Consider the following 18,662-nt stretch of genomic DNA (forward strand, 5'->3'; position numbering starts at 1 on the left):
ATCTGTGGAATGTCCTGTTTAAGCAATATTGTCATACAATGCTTAGGACTGGAGAAAATGTTGCACTTCCTTAAAGACAAGGAGATGTCTTTCCTGTGCTTTATTCCAGGAAAATTTGGCATCTCCCTGCAGTAGTTCTTGCAAGGGCCGTGCTATTGTTCAGAAGTCTTTCATGAACTGCCAGTAGTATGAGTATGTTCCGAGCAAATTTCTCTCTTCACAAATGTGCTGAGGAGATGGAAATGTGACTGCTTTTATTTTCTCTGTATTGGTACAGACTCCATACCCATTCAGTAGATTCCCCAAAATTTTTATTTATTGGGCAGTTTCAGGCAGAAGCCTTCAGTGTGAACACACTTCAGAATGGTTGAAGGTACCTTAGATGTCCTTCAAATGTCTCTGAAAAAATGAAGTCATCCACATAACATCCATCATATGTTCCAAAATGCCTGGAGTGTTACACAATCCAACCAATGAGGTATCAGAAGAAAAAATGACATTCATTGTTCCAAGTTAAGATTGTCTTTAGCACAAAAAGGGATGCACAATACCGCAACAAAAATTTTTGTTCATTTACCCAGAGATACAAAATGTCGTGACAGGCAGCACAGTAAAATTCGATGGCAAACTGAGAAAGTTTCTCCTTAACACGCCCTTTTATTCCGTAGGAGAATTTCTAGCATTAAAAAAAAGGGATATTCAGAATGTAACAGTATGTACAAATTAATTTGCGATGTGAATGTATAATTGCTCATTCCACATCATTACAATCTATTGTGCAAAATGATCCATGGAACATGTTACTAACTGCATAACATTGAACTCAAACAGACCATCAGGAATTATGAAGACTGTATTTTCCCTGTTAGCATTGTCAGCCTTGATTTGCCAGTAGGGTGATTTCATCTCAAATCATAGGTCATGTCAACTCATGGTCAAGAGTTTCTCTGGAAAAAATATGTATTACACCTCTATCATAAGTGTTAAGAAATAAGGCATTTACGTTTTAACTTAATTTTTGTAAATGGTATGGCCCTTTGAGAGATATATATTTTGTAAATAACTTAAAATAGTAGAGAACAAAAAATACAACCAATAAACCAAAAGCACTGGAGACCTGACTTGTTTTGCATTAAAGCTCCCTCATAGTGTGTTGAAATTTAGTTGACACCTGCACACTTACAGACTTCCCTTAACTTACAAATTTAAGACGAAAATATGAACTTTGTTATTTTTTCCACTTTTTTTTTTCTTCTAGTGTGGAAAGCTACAGAATGTTGTTGCTTCTGTCATATTACCAGGCACTACTGATGTAATTATAAACAGTATCTTCTCTTTGCCAGCTGTTTGTGTTATGTAAATATTTATTAGTAAAAATGTAAAAAAAAAACTGTGCTTTTATGAGTTTTTACAAATTATTTACTCGAAAACCCTCATCTCAAAAACTTTTGAGAATTACACAAAATATTGTTTGGCTAATATGTTAGTAGTCGGTACAAATGCAGTGGGTGCTATTTTTCTGTGTAAAGTGTTAAAAATTTTTCAACATTCTACATATTTTGCACCACTGAATTTCTAGTGTAAAGTATTCATGTTGGCAACACTGTTTCTAGCACTCTTCTGTTTATAACAAATGAGTGAGAACTTGCATATAAAGCATTCTGCAGTGAGTTTTGTGTTTGGATGAACTTTTTGTTAGACACAGTGTCAGCGAGGAAATACAGTAGGGAAAGAGTGGGGTGTGTGGACTATGAAAAAGACACTAGAACGTGATGTTTAAGAAAAGTGAAAACTACTTCACAGTTGTTGGTAATCTGTCAGAGATATTGCAGAAATATCTTGGTCCTCAAGTAACGGTATTAGCATCAAATCCATTGTGCAGGAATTGCTACATTCACTACAAAAATAAATTTAGTGACAATTCACCTGAACAATCACCACCACCCGAATGTGGACCTGAGGAAGACAGTGCAGCTGTTTATATTCTTGGGTGTGAAGTTGTTGATGTGTTGAGTGTTAGCATTTCTTCTGTAGCCCCTACTATATCACGCCTAAACGTTCAGGAGAGGTAAGAAGTTCACACCCATCATCAAAAGATCAGTGTGCAGTTCCCATTTCCCAAGTATTGCTCTTGTTGTATCATCATTCTCCATGTGCAAATTCAGCTCGGCGATACAAGTTCAATGAGAAGTAGATGAAAAAAACAAATGAACTCTTTTCAATAGTGCAGTGTCGATTGTTACATTGTAGGTAATTTTAATTCATGGAAAGTCATGAAGAAGTAAAATCATGACAGAACACAATAATAATTTGTGAATATCATAAAAAGAAAAATGGGTATAAATATTCTATATCTAATTTTTGTTATGAAATGCTTTCAAACAAAATTATGAATTGTTTCCCCACTGATTTATAATGTTGTAAAGTAATTACTTTGATTCAGAAATATCAGTTTTACATGAAATTTACTTAAAATCAGTGATAAATTTAAATATTTAAGTGTCCACGGTTTTTTTACCTCGAGAGTAGAGCTAGGTCTACTTAAAAAATTTCTCACATTTTGTATGGACAAGTATTGCCCACTCTGATTGGACATCCCCTAAGTACAGTGACGAACTAATGTTCTATGAAATTTTTAGAACAATTAGGGTGGGGGGGTGGAGATTTTGGAGAAAATAATTTCTAAATAACCAAAAAAATTCAGACTCTTTCATCTTTATGTACAAATATTTTTACAGTTTAATAATTTCATGCATGAATGTCATAGTTCACAATTAGTAGTCCTTCCACTTTATCACTTCTCAAGACAGTTAACATCCTGTGACTATTCATTTTTTCAAAACATAATTTTGAAATTTGCAAAAAGTTAACAATTTTCATTGTTTATTCCCCCCCCCCCCACACACACACAATGAAAGAAAGCTCAGAATGTGTGTGTGTGTGTGTGTGTGTGTGTGTGTGTGTGTGTGTGTGTGTGTTTGAATAGCTTTGTCAGGAGCTCTGAACTTCCATAGTCTAAGACTGTTTGTGACACTTACAAGAAGTCCCATCTGAGAATAGTATTATGACTACATTCTGCTAAAATGACAAATTTGAAATTCTGCTTTCTGTCATTTTCCTTTTTGTAACATTCAGCACAATCACTTTTGTATCAAGGAAAATAGTCTTTTTTAGCTTATGATGATAAATGTTTGACATTACACGAAAAGGAGCTCCCGAGTTGATTAGTGCCATCAGTGATGATGTCAGTGAGATTTCCTGACAACTTGCTGACTATCATCCATAGATGATTTTCGTCTGCGGTGGCCTCACTTCCACTTACGGTTATCTTGCATAGTTTACTGAATTTGGTGGCTAGGCAAGTGGCCAGTACTTATATATGGCAATGGTCAATCACTATAGCGTGTCGGGGCGTGACCTCGTCCAAGTCAAGACAATTGGCCTCATCCCACAGATTGACTGACAATCATGGTCTGCAGCTAACTGGACTCTTGTGATGGTTGGTGTCTTCTGGAATAATAATCTTTGAACACGTCATTTTTATCTGCAGTAGCATTCGTGTTCCAACTTCTCCAGATATGGCAGTAGATGCACATGCTGACAATGGCGTACTGAATGACAATGCTGGACACAGGAGTGGCACTATATCATCTTTTCAGTTGAGTCCCAGTTATGTGTACATCATCATGATGGGTGTAACCATGCATTGAGAGTGTGCAAATATGGAAAATACTTTAAGCATTATCGCAGTAATACACACAGTGAAAACATACTAGTGTGTTGTTGTTTGTCCTCCAGATGTCTGTTATTCTGCAGGACCTTACCCTTGACAGACAAGTTGTTTGAAACTGCTTTGATTGGATGGTGGATTATTGTTTGGAAGCTGCCACATAAGTCAAAATTGGCTGAGTCCTTTCTCCATGGCGTGTTTGACTAGTGTCCGTGATCGGTGCTAAAGATCAGTACCCCTCTTCGGCAACATTCTGTCTTACCTTCTGATGCATGGGGTTGGCATTCAAGGCAGCTCTTGGGTATTTAATCTGACATTTCTGGTTGCCATTCACTGCTATACCTCTTCTCTTACCTATCTGGCATATGAGAGAGATTAAGTCATGGTGTTCCTTCACAACTGCCATGGGGACAATATTTGTGGTTGTTCATACCTCTTTTCTGTTGCGTTTCCACAATTTGTTGACACCACTTGATGAATTTCTGTCATTGCGACATCCTTCACCAGAGGGGGTTGATACATGGCTTCTGTGATTCCCGTCATAAAGTGTGAAATTTGTCAGCCTCTGTCATATTTGGATCACAATGTGGTGTAGGGTCAAAACCTACTATTTGTAGAACTGTGTCATTTCCCCATGAAATTCTTCAGTTGTTCTTCTGTTATGTGGACTTGCTGCTGATTCTCACCAAATGCTTTCTTCAATTTGGCCTGGAATTTGTTCCAGCTGCTGGACTTCTCTTTCTCGTTCTCAGACCACTGCTGGACTGTGCCTTCCAAGTGAAAGTACACATTTGCTGAAACATTGCGTCATCCCACCTGTTATATTTGGCTATTCTGTCTAATCGCTTGAGCCATATCGCAGAGTCCTGACCAGTGTCTCTGAAAAATGCTGATGGGTGCCTGTTGTGCAGTTGACATACTACTGTTTTGGAGCCTGTTGATCTCCTGAGTATATGGAAGTCGGAAATGATGTACTACTTGTATTCCAGTTCCTGTCAGTGTAGGTGATGGCTTTTACGTTGCCTAATCGGAGCCACAGTGATGCGGATGTTTTGAAGTACCAGGTGTCTCCATCGGACAGGGTCATGTCAAAACCACAATAAAGTCCAAGTTTGATGAAGTTTATGCAGCAGCTGATTTTTGTGTGTGTGTGTGTGTGTGTGGGGGTGGGGGTGGGGGGGGGAGAATGTGACAGACAGAGAATGCCCTTCATTAGACAGTTTTAATCTCGCTCTGCACAGTGTAATTAGTCTAATCTAGTCGTTGCGGCCCCTACAAGAGTGATAAAATAGCAGGCCGTAGTATAATCAAAGACCTCTCAGTTAATACTGGTCTTTGAAACTTTGTATGTAGGCTCTTGAAGCATAGTTGACATCTATCTTCTTCTAGTTCAGGACGTTCAGCATTTCTCATGGGTAAAAGGAGTTGTTACCATTTGTATTGCCATTCTTTCTATACATTTCATATCCGCTGTTAGACATACCAGCTCTCTGCTTTACCTATGACTGAACTTAAACAGGTAGTGCTGTCATGAACCAAAAGGTTAGTTTGAACACTACAGTGGTTTCCCAGGCATGTTTCTGTGGGAGATAGTATTTTGCAGTCATCTGCCTTTTGGAACTGACTTACACAGCCAGTTGTAGAGATGATCTACAGTTTAATGTGGACTTTGAATCTCAGTGCAACTCAGCATTTTTCAAACCAATAAAAATTGTGAGAGGTGGAATCAGTGGTAAATGACACACAAAAATCCTACGACTGATCAAGGATCGAAATTGATGTGATCTGTTTTTGCACTTAACCACGTAGCCACAGCCTAGGAAATAAAAATTGTTTCAAAACATAAAGAACGGTGGTTTGTTTTGCACTTCTAGCACTGGACAAAAATTCATTGCACCATTGTGCTTTCTCATGCATTAAACAAAGTTGCATTAATATTTAATTAAACATGCAGCCACCAATATTTGTAATACTGCTGCAAGCTGTGCTGCGTGCAGTTCAGTGTAGCGGCTAGTGTGCAGTGGCTGGCTCATCTATGTTTACTTTGGTTATCACAACATCACATTCACATGCTATAATATTTTAGTGGTGTCTTTCTTATTCTGCAACAAATTTTAAGGTGGGCACAAGCATACAATATTATCATTTAAAATTTCAATGTATAAATGTACGTGCTATGCATTGGAGTGATCGTTTAATGAGTCTTAGACTGCAGTTTTATTAAGATGTTTAATATTAGCCTTTGTGGAAATTTTAATGTTGCTTTTTTTCCAGGTGGGGGGGGGGGGAGGGGGGCGGCATTAAATAGTATGGTGCTGTGTGTTCAGAACAGTATTACAACAAAAGCATTGCCACCACTAGAAGTGTACTAATGATAATTAAGGCAAATTACAGCTTAAATTGCTGCCACTTGTTATTATTCCTTTTCATGTCCCAACCTCATTACTCAGATATTTCTGCAACACGACATATAGTGCATAGTTAAGAATTCTTCTGTCAAAGGCTGCTAGTGTGTACACTTTGCAATGTTTCAGAGTTTTTGTTTTTAACACGTCGTTATAATTATATATAACTGACCATGTCAACTACTAAGTATCTACTGCTGGCCAATAAAATTGCAACCCTATGAAGGCAGCATGCAACAAATGTTAAATTGGTATGAAGTGAACTACATGCTTGTCTTTGCATATGAGTATTTCAAAACAGTTACATAAAGTAAATATGGAACTACAATCTGCATTCTGTATCTAAAGAAAGATTATGTAATGGGCTTCTCATTCAGAAACGGCATTTCAGTGTGGGTTATTTGTGAGAAGATTTTCTTATGCCTTGTGTAAGAAGGAGAAATATCTGCTAACACATTTCAGATTTTAACTGCAGTTACTCATTCTGTTACATTTCTGCTCCTGTTGGCAGAAATCCCACAGCTGCCATGTGAATATGGAATAAATGGGTGCAGGAGGACAATTTTAGATGCTGTGAAGGTTCTAAATTGCTCCACATAACTAGCACCCAAGATGCTAAACATGTTGTTGCATTGACTATGCAGGCTTGTACAACTGCATTGTGTATCTTGAGTTAGGAAATGAGCTTATTTGTAACAAGACATGCAAATAGATGAGAAGCATGATGACATTTGGGGCACCATGAATTGCCAGCACAATGACCGTTGTTCCAACTTCTCCAGATATGGCAGTAGATGCACATGCTGACAATGGCGTACTGAATGACAATGCTGGACACAGGAGTGGCACTATATCATCTTTTCAGTTGAGTCCCAGTTATGTGTACATCATTATGATGGGTGTAACCATGCATTGAGAGTGTGCAAATATGTAAAATACTTTAAGCATTATTGCAGTAATATAATTTTATTTGAATGGAAACTTTTCTTGTGTGTCAAAATAACATTTCTTACCTTCACAGTTACTGATGGTCATATAATGTTGAATGTAGTAGATGTGTATTGTTCCTCAGCACGCCCACTGTTCCATTGTACATCTGATCTCAATTTATTGTAAAACTTGCACCAGTTTTATTGTCGTATTTTGTCCTCCTTCCCAATTCAGTCTCTCCCCCCCCCCCCCCTCTTCCCCCATCTCTCCAGGGTTTGTGTGTGTGTGTGTGTGTGTGTGTGTGTGTGTGTGTGTGTGTGTGTGTTTATCAGTATTAGCTCTTATTTGTATTTCTTGCTGTGCTTCATCTTGTAGACTATCATCTCTCAATCTGCTCTTGTGGATACACACAAATGGGGTCAGTAAAAAGATGACTTCTTTTCTATTCAGAAATAAATTTGCACAAATTCCTTTCCATAAGTAATATAAGCAAAATTAGTCACAGAAATGGTTGTATTCACAATATCGTATTTCCTTCTGTGTTCTTTTTAGGGCTGAATGGGATGCCACTTACAAAAATATTTATTCAAGCAGTACAGAGTTGCAGTTTCTTGCATACGAGAGACTGTTAGTGTGGAAAGCGAGGTATGTGTAAACTTTCTGTAAGATACCCTCTTTTTTATTTTATTTTTTTTTATATAGAAAAAAGCATTTCAATTTCTGCACTTATTTGTTCTATAAGATGTAGTGTTCCTCAGTTTTGTGTATTTGATACTTGTTTAATTATTGAAAGTAAAGTATGATTTCTCCTAATGTTGAATAATTAAGGATAATTTTTCACTGAAACTGATTTTGCATTTATAGGTGCCAAAGATTACCTTTAGCAGTGGAGTGTACTATGGGCATGCTGCAAGTGCTTATTAAAGATAAACAGCTTGTAGCACAAATTGACAATGGTTTTATGCATCCATATCAGGAACATGATCTTCGTCTTCAGTATTCCACATCAGTCATGAGGTAACAAGATTTTTTTCTTTTTCTTTTCTTCATATTTGTGTTTCCACACATACTTGGTTTGTAGTAGGTAGACCCATAAAAGTGTGAAGATTTATTTCGTTGTTGCATGTGGGAGGTTATGTCTTTGTAATATTTGATTTGCTTGGTAGATTTTCAAAATCTCACCTGTGCGCATTACTATTTTTTTTCCTTTTTACTCCAATTTTTCCTTAAAGTATGAATTTGTGTTTGTTTATTCTTAATCTATGATGGGCTGATGAGAGCTTGCTTCCCTCATTATTCAATACCCCTCTAAAATTAATCAAATAAAGTTATGCACATAATTTACTGTCAAGATATGGTTGGGTTTCAGCTCCAGTAATACTGAAGAGTACAACTGTCCCTTTTGTATAGAGGAATTACAGTATGCTGTGTCTGTGGCTCACAGTAGGATATCAGGGGCAGACAGAGTGCACCATGACATGTTTCTTCATTTGAATGTTGAGTTGAAGAACTACCATCTTAAGATTTTTTAACAAAATCTGGTCTGAGGAACAATACCTTAATTTGGAGGGAAGTGATCATGAACCTGCTCGTGAAAAATCTGAGGACTGCATCAGCCTAAAAATAATAATCACATTTTAGTGCTGGCAGGTATAGGGGAGACACTCAAACAAATTATTGACTATTGTTTGGTATGGGTTCTAGAGACTAGAGATTTCCTGAGTCACCTTTGGCATCGCTTTCATAGTACCATCCAAAATTTAATACTCGACGAAGGAGCAACACGAGAGCATGTTTTGTGACTGCTGCACTTGATAGGAATTTGTTTTTGATATTCAAAAGGCCTTCAGTATTATATGGAGATACAAAACTGCTCGACAATTTTATGGATTGGGCTTCTGTTTTTTTTTTTTTTTTTTTTTTTTTTTGCCCCCCCCCCCCCCTGTTCCAGTGTGATTCTTCATTTCAGGGTGGTATTTTAGGCTCAGAGTTGTCAGTACACACACATACACCAACATACCCAGTAGAACAGTGTCTCCTAGGGAGCCATGTTAAATGTTGTTCTTTTTGTGATAGTTGTCAATAACATAGTTGTCACAGTGAACCCTGTCCAATGCTCTCTTTTTGTAGATATTTTTCAGACTTCAGTTTTTGTAATGTTTTTAATCAACATAAACTGTGACTGAAGGACACCTCTTGTTTTAAATAATTGGTTAAGTTCCTCATCTTTGATGATAAACTCATCTGGCGGTCACACCTGAAGAACCTTAAAGCAAAAGCTGTGAAGAGTCTTTAACACCTTAAAATGACAGATAAGATAGTCGGCAGGTCATACCTGTCATTATTTTACAATGCTCGGTTACGGCGGGAGCATGGGTGTATTGTATATGGTTCTGCATAACCCTCTTGTGTAAATATCTTGGACTCAGTTCACTGTGAGGATGATATAATGACGACAGGAGCAGTCAGGACAAGCTGAATACCTATTCTCTTTCCTGACAATGGGAAACTACTAATGTTCCTCTGGCGGAAGTTCTTCATGATAAGAGATATGTGCTCTCTGCTCTATCCTTCGATCTCTAGCCTTCAATGTTCTTGTCTGACAATTGGCACGACAAATGTATGTAAATTGCAGAAGAGCAACGAGACCGTTTGACATTAGAGCAAAGAAATGGCTTGCAGAGATCGGGGTTGTGGACTTGAGTATCTTAACACAATGTTCTCCCTGGTTAGTGCAAAGCCAAAGTTGTTTTTAAATTGCCAAAGTACAAGAAACCTTGTTTTTCAGATTTTGTTTAAAAAAAAGCTTTTTACAAGTTTTTGGAGAAATACTGAAATTTAAGTAATTTAGACTGATGATGCAAAGCAGGGCCACATTGTAACGTTGTAAGCGACTGAGTAGTTTCCTCTGACAGTGCCCTCAGAATTATACTTCCAGGTGAATTTACAATCTTTGATGCAGAGCTGTGTGCTGTCCTTAAAACAAAGGAGCAGTTGACGGCCAACCAGTGGGATAATTTTCTCATCTGCCCTGATCTCTTAAGTGCTGTACAGACCATACAGAAGAGTACCCAGCTGACAAAGTAGTACAAGACACACTTCACATATTTTGGTGTCAAGGGAAGGAAGTATCATTCTGTTCGTATTGGGCCATCTGGGAAACTGAGAAATGAGCAAGCTGACTCTGCAGCAAGGCATGCAGGCAAGGAAAGTAATGTACTTCTGTGTGATGCCCCCTTGAGTGCTATTACCTTGGTGAGATGTAGAGAATGTATGGCTGGAGGTGAAACTTTATGAATTAAGGTTACTGAAACCTACAGATTTGCCATGCCAAAAATCATTTGTCAGACGGGTGCAAAGGTAGGCTGTAAGGTAATTGAGAACAGCTCACTGCTTCTGACACTGGGGTACCTCCTCCAGTGGGAGGAATCATCAGTGTGCTGTTCTTGAGGCATACCAGTGTTAGTGTACCAAATCTTATTTGATTGCAGTTTTATATTCTGACAAGAGGGCAGTAGTTTTTCTTGATACTGATTTGCCCAGTTTTAAACAACGAGTGTGAAAAAGGTTTTAAGAGCTTGTGTGTTGTCAAGACTCTTGCCCAAATTATTGAGCAAGTTATTCTAATGTTTCACGGAGTGGCTGGTTCATTCTTCTGTAGTCAGTGATCAATCCAGTCATGATTGTGTGAATTAGTCTTCCAATTTTAACTGTGCCCATTTCTCCTTAATATATGTTATTAAACTTAGACTCAGGATTTTATTCAAGTGGTCTTAACATCCATGTTAGGAATGCTACACAAGATTTACTTGTTCTCACAGTGGCTGCTCTTTCCCTGTTTTGTCACCCAACAACTTGTACCATGGAATAACTTCTAGCACTTTCCTCTGTTAATTCTTGTTTTACTTGGTATGTTATGTTACGACCAAGGTAAGTGGCACAGTAGTGGGCACGTTGGACTCCTGTTTAGCAAGATGACTATTCAAATCTGTGTCTGACTACTCAGATTTAGCTTTTCCATGATTTCCCTAAATCACACCAGGCGAATACTAGGATGGCTCCTTTGTAAAGGGCATGGCTGATTTCCTTCCACATCCTTTCTTAACCCTGCTTATGCTCCATGTGTAATGACCATGCTGTCAACTGGATACTACTCTGATTTTCCTTCCTTTGTATTATGTCACGACTGTATTATAGTTTCACTTAAATCTGAGGAAAGGGCATGAACTTGCATGTACACATAAATACTACCATGTGGGATTCTGTTACACACTAGCTGGGTGTACCTGGCTTCGCTCACGGAATCGGTATGAGATTGTGTGGTAGCTGGAATAAAAGGATAAACTTTAAAGTATAATAGGTAAAAAAATATTGGAAATGTATTCTATTTACAATATTCTTTTACAAACAACATTTTTTTATTTTGTTATCTTGGTTATATACATACAAATTTTTCGAATTTACAACTCAAGAGCAAGCTACATATACTTGAGTGCGAGAGAAGCAGGAGTCTTCTGGGTTGATGCTGCAATATTTTAAGGTCTGACCTTGCTCTTTGTTAATTGTAAAACTGTACGCTAATTTGTTGGAAATTGCAATCTCTTAAATTGGAATGGCAGTTCAGTAGAGATCAGCGGTATTTTGGGGTAAATAGTGTGTGTCCTTTGCACTTTCCAGTCATAACTTCGGCTTTGATTATGGTAATCAGTAGCTGTTTGATGATCATCCCTGTTCCATTACACAGTTTTAGTGAGTTGAGTTTTCTGAGTTGTATGATCGAAGATCCAATTTTAGGTCAAAGACAGTGTATTGGCCGTCCTGGTACTTGCAAAGAGTTTAGAGATTCTGTAGGAGATTTCACATTTTCTTTAACGTTTACCACTGTGTCGCTCGATTTGTATATTCTCTCTACACTAGAAATTTTATTTTTAATATTAAATTTGATTATTTTTAGTTGCCAAGATTTACCTTTCAAATAGACAGTCCAGATTGGTATAGTTGTGAACAATATTTGGATAAATTTGGTCAGAGTGTTCATTTTCAGCAGTGGCTATGTTGCAGAAATCACTGTTGAATTTAATGAGGCCAGTCATCTGGTCAGTGGGATGTGTGCCTTCAACTGTTAGTAAAAGTTGTTGAGCAACTTATGATATTGTTTCGTCTTTCAATAGTTCAACTCTAACATTTTTGTTATTCACAGTATGTGTGGCCAGAGATGTGATGATATTTTTTTTTAAGCATGCATTGATCTTGCCTTCTGGTGTTGACTTCGGGCTAACTGGAAGTGTTTCTCGGAAATCACCTCAGATTGTGAGTAGAGCTTTTCCCATCATTTAAGTGTTTCCTCACAATTCTTGTAATGTTCTGTCCTTGGCTTAGAGTGATTTTTTTATGTGCCATCGTGCATTCATCCCAGAAGATCATTTTAGATTGCTTTAGAAATCCACCCCATCCAGATGCTGTTGAGATTTTACATACAGGAAATTTTTCTTTGGCTATATTCAATGGTAATTGTAGGATGGAATTTGCAGTTCATCATTCTTCCATAAGTGTGGCAGCAATGCTGGATGATGCCAGTGCAAGTGCAATACGTTGTTTACACATAGTTCCGTCAGCAACAGATTTATTAGAAACGTTTTCCCGATGCTGCCTGGTGAGTCCAAAGGTGGATGTATTCTTCTGTGTGTAGTTTCTTCTGATTCTGTCTTACGTAAAGCATCTGTTCTGCTTCTGTTTTTGCGTACATATCTACCAAGAATTGTTGGAATAAACAGTGAGTGTTGAGAATGTGATTGTATGTTTGTCTGTCTCTGGTCATAAAGTGGTAAGCAATAGAATGCCCTGGAAGGGACTTTTTTGTTTGTTTCTACCCCCGTTTCGGTTGGATTTGTCTCACATTAATGACATGTCCTCTCTACACAGAAATACTAATTGACATTGGAGGGCATTGTATGAACGGTGTGTCTCTGTAATGTTTTGTAGTCCTTCTCTTCTTCATTGTACGATTCTGTCACAGCTTGTGTTTTCATTGTTCACAGTTATAATGACGTTGTCTATCTGAGGTGCATTAAATCAATGTTTGTGTTCTACATGTGGTCTTTTGCTGGCTTGAATTATAACTTCATAGTCATCAGAAATCATTATCTAGTGCAGTTTTGAATATGTGAATCAGTTGATTGTATTTGTGTACATCTTGGACTACTTCTCATCCCAGTATGCTGATATTTGTGCATCATTGACCAATTACTGCTGCTTCATTTCTGCTGAAATGTACTTGTAGAAATTTATGGTCTTTGTTGAGTAGTGGTGGTAATGATCCAATGTTGTGATAGGTTTGTCCTTGGATGGAAAAAACATACATTTCATCTCTCTTAGTTTTGATCAAAGTGACACTGAAAGAAATCATTTGGAAGTAGGCGTTGTACGCTTTTACATTTTGAAGAAAGTGTTTTGATTCTGGAGTTGCCCCAGTCACGTAATGTAAAAATTCCTGTGGAGGTGCTTCCAGTGGTGGTAATCAAATTTTTCCATTCATGCAACAGAATCCTGGTGTTCCTCGTCTCTATTTTTCTGCATTGCAAAGTTGACAGATGTTATCCATTTTTCTGATTACGATGTGTTTGTGTTTGTTATATTCTTTCATCAGTTTGTAGTGGAATGCTTGATTTGTTAGGCTGTACTGTTTACTTGCCCTCATACACACTCCTTGTAGGGTGACATTTCCATGGCTGGCTTGAGTTTGCAGTCTTTTATTATAAAATTGTGTTGCAATTCTTGATTCTCCAATCCGTTCATTTTGTTCTTCGGTTTCTCTATTTCTCATGGTGCTCATTGTCATTCATTGAGAACTTAAATGTGCTTTATGCTCTTCATCTGTTTCGTTTTTTTGCTGTTCTTTTCATTTTCGCCATTTTGCTTCAGAACTGATGAGACCACCACCTACTTTATGTTTGGGCATTGTCTAAAATTTAAATCAAATCAACTTTTTATTAAGAAATACGCTAAGTCCACTTCAAACACTTTTCATTCATTATTTTTGATTTTTATTTAGTCACTGTATCATTTTGACTATTCACACTTCACTGTTTGTTTTTATTCACTCACTGCACTACTTTTTCGGTTCCTTCCATCATCGCTGATAAGAAACTGATGTTCAGACTCATGATGGGTCTTGCTTTATATACCCCTACCAATATGTAGCCCCACCAGTAGCGAATTCCAGAACATACCAAAAAGACTTCGAATGGTCCACAATGTTGCAGAACATTCCTCAACATTAGAGTGTGTTCTGGAATGTTCCACAATGATGTGGGATGTTCTGGGATTTTCCTGAACATTCTCGCATCTGCTCGTATGTTCCAAACCATTCCCAAACATCCCAAAACTTCCCAGATCATCATGGAGCATTCCAGATGGTTGTGGAATGCTCTTGAACATCCTGGAATGTTCTCGAATAGTCTTGAATGTTCTAGAAATTTCTAGAGGATGAAGCTTCTGAGCCCTTATATCTTCATAAGCACATCCATCAGTTAAAAATGGGAACCTTCTTCATGGATGGGGGGATAGAGAACTACTACACCATATTAACTCCCTTGATTGTACCAGGACTCGTTTTTGAGTTTTGGTGGCATGCACATTGTACACTTACTTTTATAATACAGTTTTTATTTCAGTGTTTGATAAGCGAACACAATCTTTGTTGACATTGCCATACAATATTTAAAGTGTGAAATTTGTGTCCATGGGCCATTGTCCCAAGAAGATCACTTATGATGAAAAAAGTACTTTCGCTGTCTGATTAATTCATATTCTGCAAAGACATTGATACCCATGCTATTGAGCGTCACAAACTCATCATCATCATCATCATCAGCCTTCTGATTAAAATTACACATTAAAATTAGCTGCACTGATTGATCAACTCCTGAAACCTTTCCTACTTTTGGGAGATTTTAATGCCCATAACCCCTTGTGGGTTGGCACCGCACTTACTGGCCAAGGCAGAGATGTTGAAACTTTACTGTCTCAGTTTGACCTCTGCCTCTTAAATACTGGGGCTGCCACACATTTCAGTGTGGCTTGTGATAGTTAATCATCCATTGATTTATCAATTTGCAGCCCAGGACTTCTCCCAGAACTTCTCCCATCTATCCACTGGAGAGCACATGACGACCTGTGTGGTAGTGACCATTCCCCATCTTCCTGTCACTGTTCCGGTGTGAGGCCCACGGACGCCTGCCCAGATGGGCTTTAAACAAGGCAGACTGGGAAACTTTCACCTCTGCAATCACTGTTGACTCTCCCCAACACAGTAACATCGATGTGATGGTTGAGCAGGTGACTACAGCAATTGTTACTGCGGCAGAAAACGCAATCTCTTGCGCTTTAGGGTGACCGTGGTGAAAGGTGGTTCCTTAGTGGTCGCCGGAAGCTGCTAAGGCAATTGAGGAGCGTCAGTGAGCTCTACAGTGGCATAAGTGGCACCCTTCCCTGGAACACTTCATAGCTTTTAAGTGGCTCCGTGCCCATGTTCGCCAGCTTATCAAAAGACGGAAGCAGGAGTGTTGGGAGAGAGACGTCTCGACCATTGGGTGCCATAGGTCACCTTCCCAAGTCTGGACAGAGATCAGATGTCTTTTTGGGTACCAGGCCCCAACAGCTGTCCCCAGTGTTATCATAAATGGCGAGTTATGTACCGACGCAAACCCGATTGCTGAGCACTTTGCTGAACACTTTGCTTGAGCCTCTGCGTTGGAGAATTACCCCCCAGTTTTTTGCACCCTCAAATGACGGATGGAAAGGAAAGTCCTCTTGTTTGCCACATTGAACCCTATAACACCCCATTTACAGAATGGGAGCTCCTCAGTGCCCTTGCACATTGCCCCAATACAGCTCCTGGGCCAGATCGGATCCACATTAACATCTCTCTGCTGACTACAAGTGACGTCTCCTCATCTTCAATTGGATCTGGTGCGATGTTGTCTTTCCATCACAATGAGGAGAGAGCACCATCATTCTGGTGCTTAAACCCAGTAAAAACCCACTTGATGTGGATAGCTATTGGTCCATCAGCCTCACCAACATTGTTTGTAAGCTGTCGGAACGTATGGTGTGTCGACGGTTGGGTTGGGTCCTGGAATCAGGTGGCCTACTGGCTCCATGTCAGGGCGGCTTCCACCAGGGGCACTCTGCCACTGATAATCTTGTGTCCCTCGAGTCTGTCATCCGAACAGCCTTTTACAGACGCCAACACCTGGTTGCTGTGTTTTTCGATTTACGAAAAGCGTATGACACGACCTGGTGACATCATATCCTTGCCACATTATATGAGTGGGGTCTTCAAAGCCCACTCCTGATTTTTATCCAAAATTTCCTGTTGCTTTGTACTTTCTATGTCCAAGTTGGTGCCTCCCATAGTCCCCCCCCCCCCTCCCCTGCCTCCCATATCCAAGAGAATGGTGTCCTGCAGGGCTCCATATGAGTGTATCTCTATTTTTAGTGGCCATTAATGGTCTAGCAGCAGCTGCAGGGCCGTCCGTCTCACCTTCTCTGTATGCAGATGACTTCTGCATTTTGTACTGTTCCACCAGTACTGGTGTTGCTGAGTGGCACCTACAGTGAGCCACCCACAAGGTACAGTCATGGGCTCTAGCCCATGGTTTCCAGTTTTCGGCCACAAAGTCATGTGTTACGCACTTCTGTTGGCGTCGTACCATTCATCAGGAACCAGAACTTTACCTTAAAGACAATCCATTCACTGCAGTGGAGACATATCGATTCTTAGGACTGGTTTTTGGCACCTGGTTGACTTGGCTTCCTCACCTCTGTCAGCTTAAGCAGAAGTGCTGGCAGCACCTCAATGCCCTCTGCCGCCTGAGCAACACCAACTGGGGTGCAGCTTGCTCTATGCTGCTGCAGCTCTATAGAGCCATTATTCAATCCCGCCTTGGCTATGGGAGTCTGGTTTATGGTTCGGCGGCACCCTCAGCTTTGTGTTTACTCAACCCAGTGCACCACTGGCATTTGCCTAGTGACAGGAGGTTTTAGGACGAGTCTGGTGGCCAGGGTCCTGGTGGAGGCCGGAGACCCTCAATTGCAGGTTAGGCATGCACAATTGCTCTCCAGTTATGTTGCACATGTTCGTATTCCTTCTTTTCCCGCCCATGGTGGTACATCTCCCACATTAGCTGCCAATGTCGGGGCTTACATTTGCAGTTCGTGTGCGATCCCTGCCCTCTGAAATGGAGTCCTTGCCTTTACCACCTACACTTGAGGTTCATTCATGAACACTTCCATGGTGTACACTTAGCTGCGGCTTCGCCTGGACTTTGCACGTGGCCCCAAGGACTCAGTTAATCCAGCGACTCTGCTGTCACTTCCTCTTGATTCTCACCATGAAGTGTTTTACACCAATGGCTCGATGGCAGATGGTCATGTTGGCTTTGCCAATGTTCATGCAGGACATATATAACAGCACTCCTTGCTGGGTGGCTGCAGTGTTTTCACTGCAGAACTGGCGGCCATATCTCATGCTCTGGAGCACATCCGCTCATGCCCAGGCAAGTCATTTCTCCTGTGTACTGACTCCTTGAGCAGCAAACAAGCTATTGACCAGTGCTACCCTCGTTAGCCTTTTGTAGTGACCATCCAGGAGTCCATCTATGCCCTGGAACGGTCCAGTCATTCAGTGGTGTTTGTCTAGACCCCAGGTCACATTGGAATCCCAGGCAACAAACTTGCTGACAGGCTGGCCAAACAGGCTACGCGGAAACCGCTTATTGAGATTGGCTTCTCTGAAACTGACCTGCGTTCTGTCTTAAGCCACAAGGTTTTGTGGCTTTGGGAGACGGAATGGCATAACCTCAGTACGCACAACAAGCTGCGTGCTCTTAAGGGAACTACGAACATGTGGTAGACCTCCATGCGCACCTCTCACAGGGACTCTGTGATTCTCTGTCGGCTCCGCATTGTCATACGCGGCTGTTGCATGGTTACCTCCTCCGTCCTGAGGACCCACCTCGGTGTCGCTGTGGCCCACAAATGACGGTTGTCCATTTGTTGCTGGACTGCCCACTTTTAATTACCCCCTGCGGGTTCGGGGGTAAGAATAGGCCCGCGGTGTTCCTGCCTGTCGTAAGAGGCGACTAAAAGGAGTCTCAAACGTTTCGGCCCTCATGTGATTGTCCCCCTTTGGGTTTGACCTCAATTTTTCCAAATTTCCGTTGTTAGTGCGTGCCATTTGGGGAAGGACGCCTTACATGGTGTTTTTCTATTGGTCCATCATGCACCACAATCTTGCATACTACCTATTGTCGTGTGGCGGGATTTACACCCAACGTCTTCTGGGTTGCCTCCTTCTCGTCTTGTGCACAATCCCCTTCTTAGCGCCCCCGACAACTGTGGACCCTTTCAACACCTAAAATCCAGCACGGTAGGCAGTCCGTTGTGGTGGGGTCGTCATGTACCCTCTTGGTGGTAGCCCCCTGACCACGCAGGGATCGCACTACAGATGCCAGAGCTGTTTCCTCCCCACGCATGCCAAGGAGTATGTGCCCATCTTGTCTGGGGCACGGGGACTCCGGGCAACGGGATATCGG

At 40.3% G+C, this 18,662-nt stretch overlaps 1 protein-coding gene across 2 annotated transcripts in view; it reads left to right on the plus strand.

The window, feature by feature from the left end:
- The window catches only part of LOC126254397 (uncharacterized), a 99,598-nt gene that overhangs the window by 20,572 nt on the left and 60,364 nt on the right, over positions 1 to 18,662 (plus strand). The window contains exons 2-3 of one of the 2 annotated variants that reach the window (XM_049955308.1): positions 7,618 to 7,710; positions 7,930 to 8,082. In XM_049955308.1, the coding sequence (XP_049811265.1) occupies positions 7,618 to 7,710; positions 7,930 to 8,082 (246 nt within the window). The remainder of the gene's footprint in view (positions 1 to 7,617; positions 7,711 to 7,929; positions 8,083 to 18,662) is intronic. The other variant, XM_049955309.1, reaches the window with a different exon arrangement.

Source organism: Schistocerca nitens, chromosome 1, assembly GCF_023898315.1.
Source record: "Schistocerca nitens isolate TAMUIC-IGC-003100 chromosome 1, iqSchNite1.1, whole genome shotgun sequence".
In the NCBI taxonomy this organism is placed as follows: Eukaryota; Metazoa; Arthropoda; class Insecta; order Orthoptera; family Acrididae; genus Schistocerca; species Schistocerca nitens.